The 12342-nt window shown below is 43.1% G+C and overlaps 2 protein-coding genes across 3 annotated transcripts in view; one reads left to right on the top strand and one right to left on the bottom strand.

The window, feature by feature from the left end:
• Positions 1-3161, top strand: part of rhbdf1a (rhomboid 5 homolog 1a) — a 39358-nt gene extending 36197 nt beyond the window's left edge. For both annotated transcript variants that reach the window (XM_083649509.1, XM_083649510.1), the window contains exons 15-18: positions 111-186; positions 829-929; positions 2302-2455; positions 2613-3161. In XM_083649509.1, the coding sequence (XP_083505635.1) occupies positions 111-186; positions 829-929; positions 2302-2455; positions 2613-3032 (751 nt within the window). In that variant the 3' untranslated portion in view covers positions 3033-3161. The remainder of the gene's footprint in view (positions 1-110; positions 187-828; positions 930-2301; positions 2456-2612) is intronic.
• A 1449-nt stretch (positions 3162-4610) lies between these two features.
• Positions 4611-6304, bottom strand: aanat2 (arylalkylamine N-acetyltransferase 2; the record flags this gene model as incomplete). Its single annotated transcript, XM_083649541.1, has 3 exons — positions 4611-4916; positions 5114-5268; positions 6139-6304. The coding sequence occupies 3 exons, from the start codon at positions 6302-6304 to the stop codon at positions 4611-4613; spliced, it is 627 nt and encodes a 208-aa protein (XP_083505667.1).
• Between the last annotated feature and the right edge of the window lie 6038 nt (positions 6305-12342).

The following is a 12342-nucleotide window of genomic DNA, read 5'->3' as shown; positions in this document are numbered from 1 at the left end:
TGATGAAGGACTCTTAATGAGGAGATCTTATGAACCTACTAGGAACATGTATACTCGTCACACACATGATGAAGGACTCTTAATTTACTGTGGTTGCCCCATTCTTCAAGGTGTGAGATCACATCCCGGGAATATTGTGACTTCATGAACGGCTACTTTCACGAGGAGGCGACTCTCTGCTCTCAAGTAAGCAACTCTCTCCTCATTGATGCGTTTCATCTTTATCAAGCCATTAGAAGAGGTTCAGCACATCATTATGACAGAAGTCTGCGGTAACCGATACGTCTAATCAGCTCAGCAGATCACACTCATTCAATAGAATAGAATAGAAAACAGACCTTTATTAGCCTGAAAGATAATTTGTCTAAGTTAGCAAGCAGCACAATAATACATGCACAAATACACACACAATTTCTCTCAAACAGAAAGTATAAGATAGCTAACCAAGCCCACCTAGCCAATTGAATGTGTTCTGTATTCACTAGTCATGTTTATTTTCTCAGTAGGCCTATTACATGCATATACAGTAGTGGTAGTTGTATTAGTCTCATCATTGTCATCTGTCACACATCTATTGTCCTTTTTTTCCTGCAATAAAGCTAATTTCGTCTCGAAAAAAGATTGAAGGAGAACATTTGTGTTATAGTAGTATGTGGATCAGCAGTGTACTAGTATCTGTCATCTTCTGCATGCTGTTTATGTTTTATGATGGCTACTGTACATCTGTAGTAAGCGCAGTATTCACATTTTGCTTTCCTGTGTGTATCTTAGTGGTAATTAATGTAATTTTCAGGATGATATAATCTGCTGTGTCCTGTCTCCTGCCAGGTGCACTGCATGGATGACGTGTGTGGCCTGCTGCCTTTCCTCAACCCGGAGATCCCAGATCAGTTTTACAGACTCTGGCTCTCACTCTTCCTGCATGCTGGGTGAGTCGCGGCTGACCTCAGATCAGTTTTACAGACTCTGGCTCCCACTCTTCCCGCATGCTGGGTGAGTCGCGGCTGACCTCAGATCAGTTTTACAGACTCTGGCTCTCACTCTTCCTGCATGCTGGATTAGTCGTGGGTGTCTGACCTCACATAGTCGGTCTCTTCATTGTTAGACTGATGCTCTGCAAAAAAGAGCTTGAAAAGTAGCATTGTTTATTCGGACGTGTGCCCAGCAACAGAAACAAATAGACAGAACTCAGGGATTTGTAGGAGATGAAACGCAGTTCATTGTACTAGGTTGCATTTGATTGAAATTTTATGGACACTTTATTCTACATAGTGTTTTTTTTCAGCTGGCAAATGTGTGTAAGGTGAAAAAAGAAAAAAAATTAAACTATGTGAAAAATATTTACCACCCAATAGTATACACATATAAGTAAAAAACAGGGTACCATGAAGCAGAATAAAATGTAAAACAGATCACCCTACTGGAGGAAAACAAGGAGAGGTTGTCTAATGTGTCTCAACCATTACAACAGTTTGCCTGTACTGGCACTATGTCCTGTAATGGAGCCCCCTAGCATAAGAATGTCACATGTGCGTAATTGTACAACAGAGTGACAATAAATATCTTGAATCTTGAATCGACTGTTTTTCAGAGACTGGGTCAGAACCCAGCGGTAGACTGCAGGGTGATTAAAAGATACATTGGTGTTCCCAGATTATCCTGTATGATTTGCTATCAAAGGTAATTGGTTATATTATGTTGCCAAAGCATTTCCAAAACCATCTAATATAAGATGGGCTGAATAAGATAGTTGATATTACTATACTACTAGTGCTACTATAGTGGATATAGTAGCAGTGGCTGCAGTGTTTCATGTCACAATATATTTGACACAGTTGCTGATGAAGTGGCTCCTCGCTCACAGTGGTGTTCTGTGTATCAGAAGCCGTCTTCGGTGTAGTTCAGACCTGTCAGTCTCTAAGCACAAAGAGCTAAGCTCACTGTTAAGACGAGCAGTGCTTCACCTTCATGCAGTCTCTTATCTATCTCCTGGGTAATTAAAGAAAGTGCCTCGCTGCACACGCTCATTAGCCTTCAAGGAGATAGAGACAAGCTTTGGTGTTGAGGTGTTTCCCTCTTCTAGACAGGTGGATTATCTTCCCGACACGTGATCATTCACACACATATGCACACGCACACACACACATACACACACGTGCACACACGCGTGTGTGCGCACGCGTGCACACACACACACATACACACACACACACACACACACACTCACTCACACAGCTGTCCTTTATCATTCATAGCAGATTGCACGCATATCAGCATTTTGTCTTGTGTCTTTCATCCCAGAATCCTTCACTGCCTGGTGTCGGTGGCTTTCCAGATGACCATCCTGAGGGACCTGGAGAAGCTGGCAGGCTGGCTGCGCATCTCAATCATTTACATCATCAGTGGCATCACCGGCAACCTCGCTTCAGCCATCTTCCTGCCCTACAGAGCGGAGGTGATCACGAGTCGAACACTCTGAGATGTCACATCGCCTCTTACATATTAGATACTGTAGAAGCAGCGTGCGAGATTCACCTGCATGATGATGTAATTTGTGAACATGTCATGCGTTTGCTCTGGTTTACTGGTTTCTCTCTCCGCACATGCCTCAGGTGGGTCCGGCTGGCTCTCAGTTCGGCATCCTGGCCTGCCTGTTTGTGGAGCTGTTCCAGAGCTGGCAGATCCTGGCTCAGCCCTGGAGGGCCTTCATCAAGCTGCTGTGCGTGGTGCTGTTCCTCTTCGCCTTCGGCCTGCTGCCCTGGATCGACAACTTCGCCCACATCTGCGGCTTCATCTCCGGATTCTTCCTGTCCTTCGCCTTCTTACCCTACATCAGCTTCGGCCGCATGGACATGTACCGCAAACGCTGCCAGATCATCGTCTTCCTGCTGGTGTTTGTGGGGCTCTTCGCGGGCCTGGCGGTGCTCTTCTACGTCTACCCCATCAAGTGCGAATGGTGCGAGCTGCTCACGTGCATCCCCTTCACGGACAAATTCTGCGAGAAGTACGACCTCAACGCTCACCTCCACTGAGAGCGCGGAGTCTGAGCGCGGCCGAGCAGGAGGGCGTCAGGTCAAGAGATGTGGATTGGCAATTTGGCAGATGATGTCAGCCAGTCTGCGTCTCCACTCTGCCCCCTGTGTGGCTAGGGGAGTGTCGCTCCCTTCTCTGTGAACTCTGACGACATGCTTGTGTTTTTTACTCTGTCAGTATAAGTAGATATGCCACTGATCATAAGGACTTCCTGTAATCACCTTCCTTTTCACCGGCAGTCACACTCCTTCACTGGCCAGTGAAACAAGGATATGGCACTTGTAAACCTCAACAAAGCTCCCAGCTGCCCGTGTGTGTGGGGCAGTGATTAGAGAAGCCAGCACTGGTACAGAGAGAAGGAATATTTCTTTTCTTTTTTCTTTTTTACATTCACAGTTCAGAAGTAGGTTTTATTATTATTCAGGCAACCTTGTAAAGAACCAGGGACAAAAATCAAATATTGATACCTTTGGTGCCTTGTTGATAAATGTACCAACTACTGCCATATTTTTGTTACATTATGCTGAGCACTCGAATGTTTTCTTTTATTTGTTAATTGCTTCTCAAGAAGTGATTATTGTTTTGAACACGGTAGTGTTTTAGCTACCTGTCTACTCACATGTAACTGAATACAACAGTAAAACAAATCTACAAATTAGTATGGAAATTTGTCTGAATTTCTCTAAATTACCATAAAATGCCTGTAGAATGAAAATATTTTATAAAGTTTATTCAACTTAAGCTATTTTACTTGACTTTGGCCCATAGAAAATTGATCCACTTTACATCAAATACTTCTCCCTGTCACTTACTGCTGTAGACACATTTTCAATTGCATTGACAATTCAAACAGTTAGTGGCTACATGATCAGCAGGTTCTTTAATGACTCAATTTCATGATAATGATACAAATTTACAAATCACATACAAAATAATGAGCCAAAGCCTATGAATTCATCACACCTCTGGATGTATCGCTTTACAAAAATAGAATAGTATTTACATCACAACTGTAGTTTTAATGCATTAATAATATAAATAATCAAACAACATGGTTGATTTTAGACAAATAAATGGAATTAACAATACTCAACTCACTAAGCCTATTGATTCAGGAATATTGATTCAATGGCTGATACATGTCAGACTGTCAACTGCAATGGGAAGCCATAGGCTGATTTCACTGCAACCGTTTTGAGGTGGTAACGCAGGAAGCAGAGCAGGTGGAATCAAAAACATTCACGACGGCCCCTAGCACTGGAACACCTAAATGGAATGGAACCATTGTTAATGCTATTGATTACACCTGCTTTACTACCTGCTTACCATCTCAAAACAGTTGCTTTTCTTGCTCCCCTACTGTACATACTGTACCGCATTCCTTGCTGCAGTGGGTCAAGGGATGCTGTGAGGTACTAACATGAGGAAGTCCAGTAAGACCTGACTACAGCTGCTGCCGAAGCCTCTCTGCATTTCCATCTGTCAGCTGTGGTCTGGTCACCATTTGTGCCCTGAGTCTGCGTTACATAGATGTGAGTAAAGTGGGAGGAGGGCGGGGCTTTAGAGCTTAGCCACTACTAGCAGTTGCTGTTCCGCCGTGCGTACGCCTGTCCGCCGATCGTGTACTCCATCTCCTGGAAGCACATGTTGGACACGGAGATGGCCGACGGGCCTTTGGCCTTGAAGCCGGCCTTGCGGTAGAAGGACACCAGGAACTCCTCGCAGATGAGCAGAGCGCGGCGGAGGCCCGGCACGCAGCGCAGGTACTGGAGGTAGCGCCACAGCAGGATGGAGCCCTTGCCCTGCTGCCGACAGTGGCGGTGCACAGAGAGCACGTGGATGTGCACCGCGTGGCTGTCTGGGACGTGCTGAGTCATGGCCTCCTGGATGGGAGCGTTAAAAAAGAATCATTAGTGATGTCTGTATGATACGTACCATACCCTCACCAAAGATTAGATGAGATTCACATGCTTACTATAGGGGTTTGTCAAAATGTATAAGATCTGTCTGGAATAAGATTTGCATATTCTGTCAGATCAATAAATGCATGTTTTCCTAGAAGGAGAGTGGGTTTTCTCACCTGTGCGAGCCTCTCCTTGCCCCAGCCGGAGCCGATGATGAAGGCTACCAGCTGTCCCTCCTCAAACCAACCCAGGGACAACTCAGGACACTGGCCCAGGAAGTTCAGCACCTCGTCCAGGGTGAGTGGACACTCTCCAGACACTGAGACAAATGCTGAGGGGAGGGAGGGAAGAAATTGATGAGGGAAATCATTTATTCGCTTGTTCTCGTTGCAGACACTTGGGGCCCTATCTTACGCCTGGTGCAAGGCCAAGGTCATTGCTAGTTTCTAGCACTCAAAATATAATTTTTTCTCTTTTAATTATCACTGGGTCAGTACATCAAAGTACATGTTTCAACGACCCAGTGGTAAATAAAATAAAAAAAGGGAGAAACTACCAACGCACCAGGCATTAGATAGGGCCCCTTAATCATCTTAAGTGTGCTCTGCTAGTTTGTCAAAAGGCTGCTAACACCAGCACTTAGACGATGGTATTGAGTATCCTAATGTTTCAGTGTTTGAAATGTGATGACCCCCCCATTCTCAATGGAATATTGCTCTTTCTAATACATGTTGAATCCTGATCATAATTTAAACACATGTATCATGAGCAAAAGGTATACCATATAATATTGATAATGACACAAGATATTGTCTGGGGTTTGGTTATTGTAATATTGTGAAATAACTTAAATGTTACTTCTTCCTGGTCTTAAAGGCTGTGTTACAGTAAAGTAATACATGTAAAATTTTCTGAACTAATTAGCCTGTTCTGACTGATGGTTGGCTTCACCTGCTCATCATATCCACATTACGTATTAATGATTACACATTCCTGATTACTAATGATCATTCCTAATTTAAAAAATTGTCATATATCTTATGCACACATGAATGCTCACTCCCAAAATATCGCCACATTATCGATATCAAGGTATTCGAAAATATCGCCCTTGTTACAAGTTGTATTTGAAGTTAGAAAAAATGCAACGTGTCTAAGACATAGGCCTACTCTATTTGTGAACAGCAGAACGTTTCCATACCTTCCCTCTCGATCTCGAACACGCTGATGGCGTCCTGCGGGGTGAGGTTTCTGAACTCGCTGGCGGGGAGCGTGTGTCGCCTCTGCTGCCGCGGGCTGACCACTCTGACCGGCGTCTTCAGGAAGAAGGGCTTGAGGAACGGGGAGCTGCTGACCTGGTGCGTCATGGTGCCTGAATACTGGATGACTAGATGATGAGGCTCTTTCTACCGTATCTAACCAGTCCTCCCTTTTTATCAACCTGTCTTCTTCCTGTCCAGCCTGTCGGCAATCTAAATTTTATATCGATGCTCTCAGTGATGCAGTTTACAGTCTTGAGTTGAGGCTGCCAATACAAAGCCTGTAGGCTACTTCAAAACTGAGGTTGCCGTGTTCTCTGCTGCTCCCGCACTCTAACTGACGTCCGTGGTCGAGATGCTGACCCTCGTGTCTTATCTGCTCCTCTCCTCCTCCTCGGCTCATACAGGCTCTTACCCTTCCTCTCCTCTCTCTCCCTCCCTCTGATCTCATAAAGTGGTCATCCCAAAGTAGGATTGCTGTCTGCGCACGTCTCCAAATTCTCCAAATCCCCTGCCATCGAATGACCACAACTCTTGTTTCCAGTGTCTTTCTCATGTGTTGTCTATGTTGCATGTTTGTTAAAGGGCCCAATTCAGAGGCATAGTCAGCTCAATAGTCGCAATATTTCATCATAGTTGAATTAGACACTCTACTTTCGATTGTTCTTCTGTATCTTCGGTTCACAATGGCGCAAAATCTCCATTTTAACAAGTCAGTCTAATATTGAGTCCTAGAAATCCTACATTTCTTAAAATAAGAGAAGAAATCTGCTTCTAGGGTTAAATTATTTCACATGTTTCTGATGCAAATCAACTTGTTTAAAGAGTTGTATCATTTTCTTGATAGTAGTGCAGTGATGCCTTATTCTGACTTATTTTAAGGCTGGCTTTACACGGTGAAACTTGCACGCAACTAGTTGCAGGTTGCAAGTTGCATGCAACCCAATTTCCATGCAACTTCACAGTTACACAAAGCAATTAAAAAATAATCAAGTCTCGTGCAACTTGGCAGTTTCTTCCAGCAAAACTAGCTAGCTAGATTGGTCATTTTTCATCTATTGTATGGTTTTCTTCTTTTTTCAAGTGAGAATTGTCATTCTGCATCTTTGTATCGTATTTCATATCGTTTTCTCGCTGGAAAATATCAATTCGGACTCGGAGGTGTTGTATCGGTTTTTCTTCTGGCACTGGCTGGCTGGTTGGCTAGCTAGCTAGCTACTTTGTTAGATAAAATATGGCTGTCCCGGGCCCCGAGAATAGGAAGAGAGCTATTAGTGCATTAATACTCATGGATATGTTGGAGGAGGAGGAGGAAAAAACACAACATGAAAAAAAAGTTAAACGTATGTGGGTGAAGGACTGGCTACTTAAAAGACATACCAGTGGATCGTTTCACACTCTTTTCAAGGAGCTTGATCCAATGAGCCTCCGGTGAGTGCATTGTTATTATTTTTCTCAAATTTATTGATTGATTCAAGGAAAATAAATAAATAAATAGCTCGTTGTTGCCACCTTGTGACAACAGTATGAAATTGTAGCTTCATATATAGATAACTGATTATCATTAAAACATATATAGCATAGCATTGAACAGTTATGTGATCACTATACTTCACAACATGTTAATATTATTATTTTTAACCCATGTAGATCCTGGCTCCGCATGGATCAGAATACATTCAATGCTCTGGGATGCTCATCAAACATCTGAAGTTCGTTGCGGGTGTGACCATGTACGGCCGAGTTACAAACCGCTTTCTGTCTGGCCAGTAGGGGGCGATCTGCCTATCACTCCAAATTGTCATGTAGATGTGTTCCGGCTGGGATGGTCATCAAACATGTGAAGTTTGGTGCGCGTGTGAGCATGTAGGGGCGAGTTACAAACCACTTTCTGTGTTGCCAGTAGGGGGCGCTATGACTATAAATGGATATTGACATATAGATGTCTACAGGCATGGACACTTATGCATGCCACGTTTGGAGCAGATTGGACAATCTACAATAAAGTTACTCCAACTTCCTGTGTGGCCAGTAGGGGGCGCTCTGCCTATAACTCCAATTGGTCATCTAGATGTCTTCAGGCTGGGATGCTCATCAAACATGTGAAGTTTGGTGCACGTGTGAGCATGTAGGGCCAAGTTACAAACCACTTTCTGTGTTGCCAGTAGGGGGCGCTCTGCCTATAACTCTAAATGGTCATCTAGATGTCTTCAGGCTGGGATGCTCATCAAACATGTGAAGTTTGGTGCACGTGTGAGCATGTACGGCCAAGTTACAAACCACTTTCTGTGTTGCCAGTAGGGGGCGCTATGACTATAAATGGATATTGACATATAGATGTCTTCTGAGACTGCGCACTGATTCAGACAGCCAGAGCCTATGTGATCAGCTGACTGGTTCTCAGCATTTTGATTGGCTGTTGCATGAAACTAGTTCCACAAAGTTGAGCGCTTTGCAACTGTTGCGGCTGAGTTTCACAGAAGTTTCAAGTGAGTTGCAGAAGGATTTATACCATGCAATTCATTTGCAACTTGGTTTCACCTAAGTTTCATGCAACTAAAGTTGCGTGCAAGTTTCACCGTGTAAAGCCAGCCTTAAGATATTGACACTCATTTCTCGAAAATTCCTGAAACAAGTGAAACTGCATTGCAAACAAGTGGACTCATCTCACTGAAATTAGGATTTTAGGACTCAATAATAAACTAAATGACTTCAAGATGGGATTTGTTTGCAGTTCTGTAGGCTATATGTAGGCTACCTCCTCTATAAGTCTTATCAAATGTTTCCCAGGTATTTTCAGGTACATTTACAGGTGTATTCATTGTGTGGTAAACATGTCTGTGATGACGAGGATTCATGCCAGATTTGATGAGAATAATCCAGGCTGATTCATTACTGTCACTGTCTTATCTACCACAGAGAAACGTGCTGTTGTTCAAACGTGATGAGGGAGGATTTCCACACAGCACATGTATGCATATCGGCACATGCCCTGTGCTGTCAGGATGTGTGGGGTGACTGAGGTGTGGGATGTGCACCGCGTGGCTGTCTGGGACGTGCTGAGTTATGGCCTCCTGGATGGGAGCGTTAAAAAAGAATCATTAGTGATGTCTGTATGATACGTACCATACCGTCACCAAAGATTAGATGAGATTCACATGCTTACTATAGGAGTTTGTCAAAATGTATAAGATCTGTCTGGAATAAGATTTGCATATTCTGTCAGATCAATAAATGCATGTTTTCCTAGAAGGAGAGTGGGTTTTCTCACCTGTGCGAGCCTCTCCTTGCCCCAGCCGGAGCCGATGATGAAGGCTACCAGCTGTCCCTCCTCAAACCAACCCAGGGACAACTCAGGACACTGGCCCAGGAAGTTCAGCACCTCGTCCAGGGTGAGTGGACACTCTCCAGACACTGAGACAAATGCTGAGGGGAGGGAGGGGAGAAATTGATGAGGGAAATCATTTATTCGCTTGCAAATCAACTTGTTTAAAGAGTTGTATCATTTTCTTGATAGTAGTGCAGTGATGCCTTATTCTGACTTATTTTAAGATATTGACACTCATTTCTCGAAAATTCCTGAAACAAGTGAAACTGCATTGCAAACAAGTGGACTCATCTCACTGAAATTAGGATTTTAGGACTCAATAATAAACTAAATGACTTCAAGATGGGATTTGTTTGCAGTTCTGTAGGCTATATGTAGGCTACCTCCTCTATAAGTCTTATCAAATGTTTCCCAGGTATTTTCAGGTATTCATTGTGTGGTAAACATGTCTGTGATGACGAGGATTCATGCCAGATTTGATGAGAATAATCCAGGCTGATTCATTACCGTCACTGTCTTATCTACCACAGAGAAACGTGCTGTTGTGATGCAACAAACGTGATGTTGTGATGCAACAAACGTGATGAGGGAGGATTTCCACACAGCACATGTATGCATATCGGCACATGCCCTGTGCTGTCAGGATGTGTGGGGTGAGTGAGGGGTGGTGTGACTGACTGCATGTGGAGATAGGCTAGGCGTGTTTCGGGAGACCAAGCGCATGTGGGCTAACTCTACTGAGGGAGGGGGAGATTTGTGTGGATTGTTGTGGGGATGAATTCATGCCTCAAAGAGGTTTAGCACACACTAATTAAATGGGAAAGCACTTGCTTTGAATGGCCTGAGGTAAAGGTAAACCTGTTGATGCTGAATTTCTCCACAATCAACAGACTAGAATTCAGTGATTTTATTTCATTCTAAATAGGCTAGTTTATATCTCCATTGATGTATATCGTTTTTCACCCAAAAGGAAACACTTTTTTTTTTATAGTATAAGACTGTACAAGTCCCTATTAAGTTTAACTTTCTTATAGTCAGCTGTGAAAATTCCAGTTGCACTTGGTCTGTGCTGAGGCAAAACATTTCAGAATATTAAAAACTGTATTTTTCGTGTAATTACTGCACTTTATATAGCTAATGTGTTAAGACTAGTATAGGCTACCACACCAAAATATGAAAAACCTAGCCAAGCGCTAGGTAAGCACTAAGAGCATACTTCAATGCTTCAGTTTCCTTTTCAAGTGTCAACTTGAAAATGAAACTTGTAATGAAAGTCAATCAATTCCTTGATATCAAACCAATCCTTTAATGCATCTTTTCTGAATTGTTCATGTCTTTTCTCTTTTCACATCTTTTATAAATCTTTCATGTCTCTGCAGCAGCCAGGCAGGCTTGACACTGCAGTTGTCCAGCTTGAGACTTAACCTTAATATCGTTCAGCCCGCAGAGATCAAACCCAAATACAATTGTTTTATTTAAGGATTATTGTTTCAGCCTGTTGCGTCCCTTCAGACTTCACTAGAGTGACAGATGAGAAATCTCCTTTATTTGGAGCCTAATAGCTACATCATCTGCACAGCTGGCCAATTATGAATAAGACAACATCCCCACTCAAACATGGCTGTTCACAAATGACCTTTTGTAACCTGCACCTCCCCTCATCGGTCCAGGCGATGGTATCCTGACAGAGACAAATGACAAGGCAGGCGCAGAGGCTTTGTGGCCTAGTGTTTCAGCTGATGCAGGGGGAGTTCAGTATGCAAACAGTCTATAAGAGAATAACAGAATTTAGCCATCATCATGGCTGACGGTCAGACAGGAATTGTGAGCCTTTGTGGATGGAAAGCCACTGCAGAGCTGTATAGTAGATTAAACTGTCTGGCTTTATGTAGCTATAAGCTCACCCACTGACCTTACTCTCTCAAAGTGCCATAGACACTAATCTCATTTACGGCACAAACACACACACACACACACACATACATACTCTCACTAACACACACACACACACACACACACACACACACACATGCACACGCGTGCACGGACACAGTGTATTATGTTTTTACAGGCAAGCTCGAAGGTAAAATGTAACTGAATTGCCATTAAATTCCCTTTCTGATCATGATGGAAATTCCAAAATTCTACCACTAGGAGGCTTTGGTGTGTATAAATGAAGCCTGTGTTAGTTCATTCAAGACATGGAAGTCATGGGCTACCCCCAGCTGTAACCAGCTGACCACCGCCGATTGGATCATCGTTTAACCATAACCATTCGCCAATCACTGCCATTCTCACAACAACGCGGGCCGTTTAAATATGGCCTCCTCTCTCACTCAATCTGCTCCACCTATGCTGCCTGTTTGAGAAACACTGCTCTAGAGTCTGCATGGCTCAAAAAGTGAACATGTTTCCATGTCTTGCTCTGTTACTCACTATGGCTTAAATTTACCTGGAATCTTGTATCCCCATGTAGGATTTTTGCGGCCCTCCCTGCTCGGTGTAGCATGCTGCTGGGTCAGTTCAGGGAGGAGCATCTTCTGTAAAGAGCGGAGCCTTCAACACCAAACATAACTGTATTTCCATTGTGTTCTTGAATTAATTTCTTTCTGTGTGCTCAGACAATATCATACAGTAAATGTTTATACATGTGTACTTTCAGATGGTATAAATCATGTTATACTTACTTGTAGTCAATCTTTTAAATGACCAGAAAACACCCAAAAGAGTCAGATGTTAAAATTAAAATAAATAGATAGTACTGTAATAGTAGTCCATAATACAATACAGCCATTAGTCTGTAAATAACATAAAACAA

The sequence above is a fragment of the Poromitra crassiceps genome (genome assembly GCF_964638095.1).
Source record: "Poromitra crassiceps genome assembly, chromosome: 13".
Taxonomy (NCBI): domain Eukaryota; kingdom Metazoa; phylum Chordata; class Actinopteri; order Beryciformes; family Melamphaidae; genus Poromitra; species Poromitra crassiceps.
Note: the sequence above shows the minus strand (reverse complement) of the source record. Positions and strands in the feature narration are given on the sequence as shown.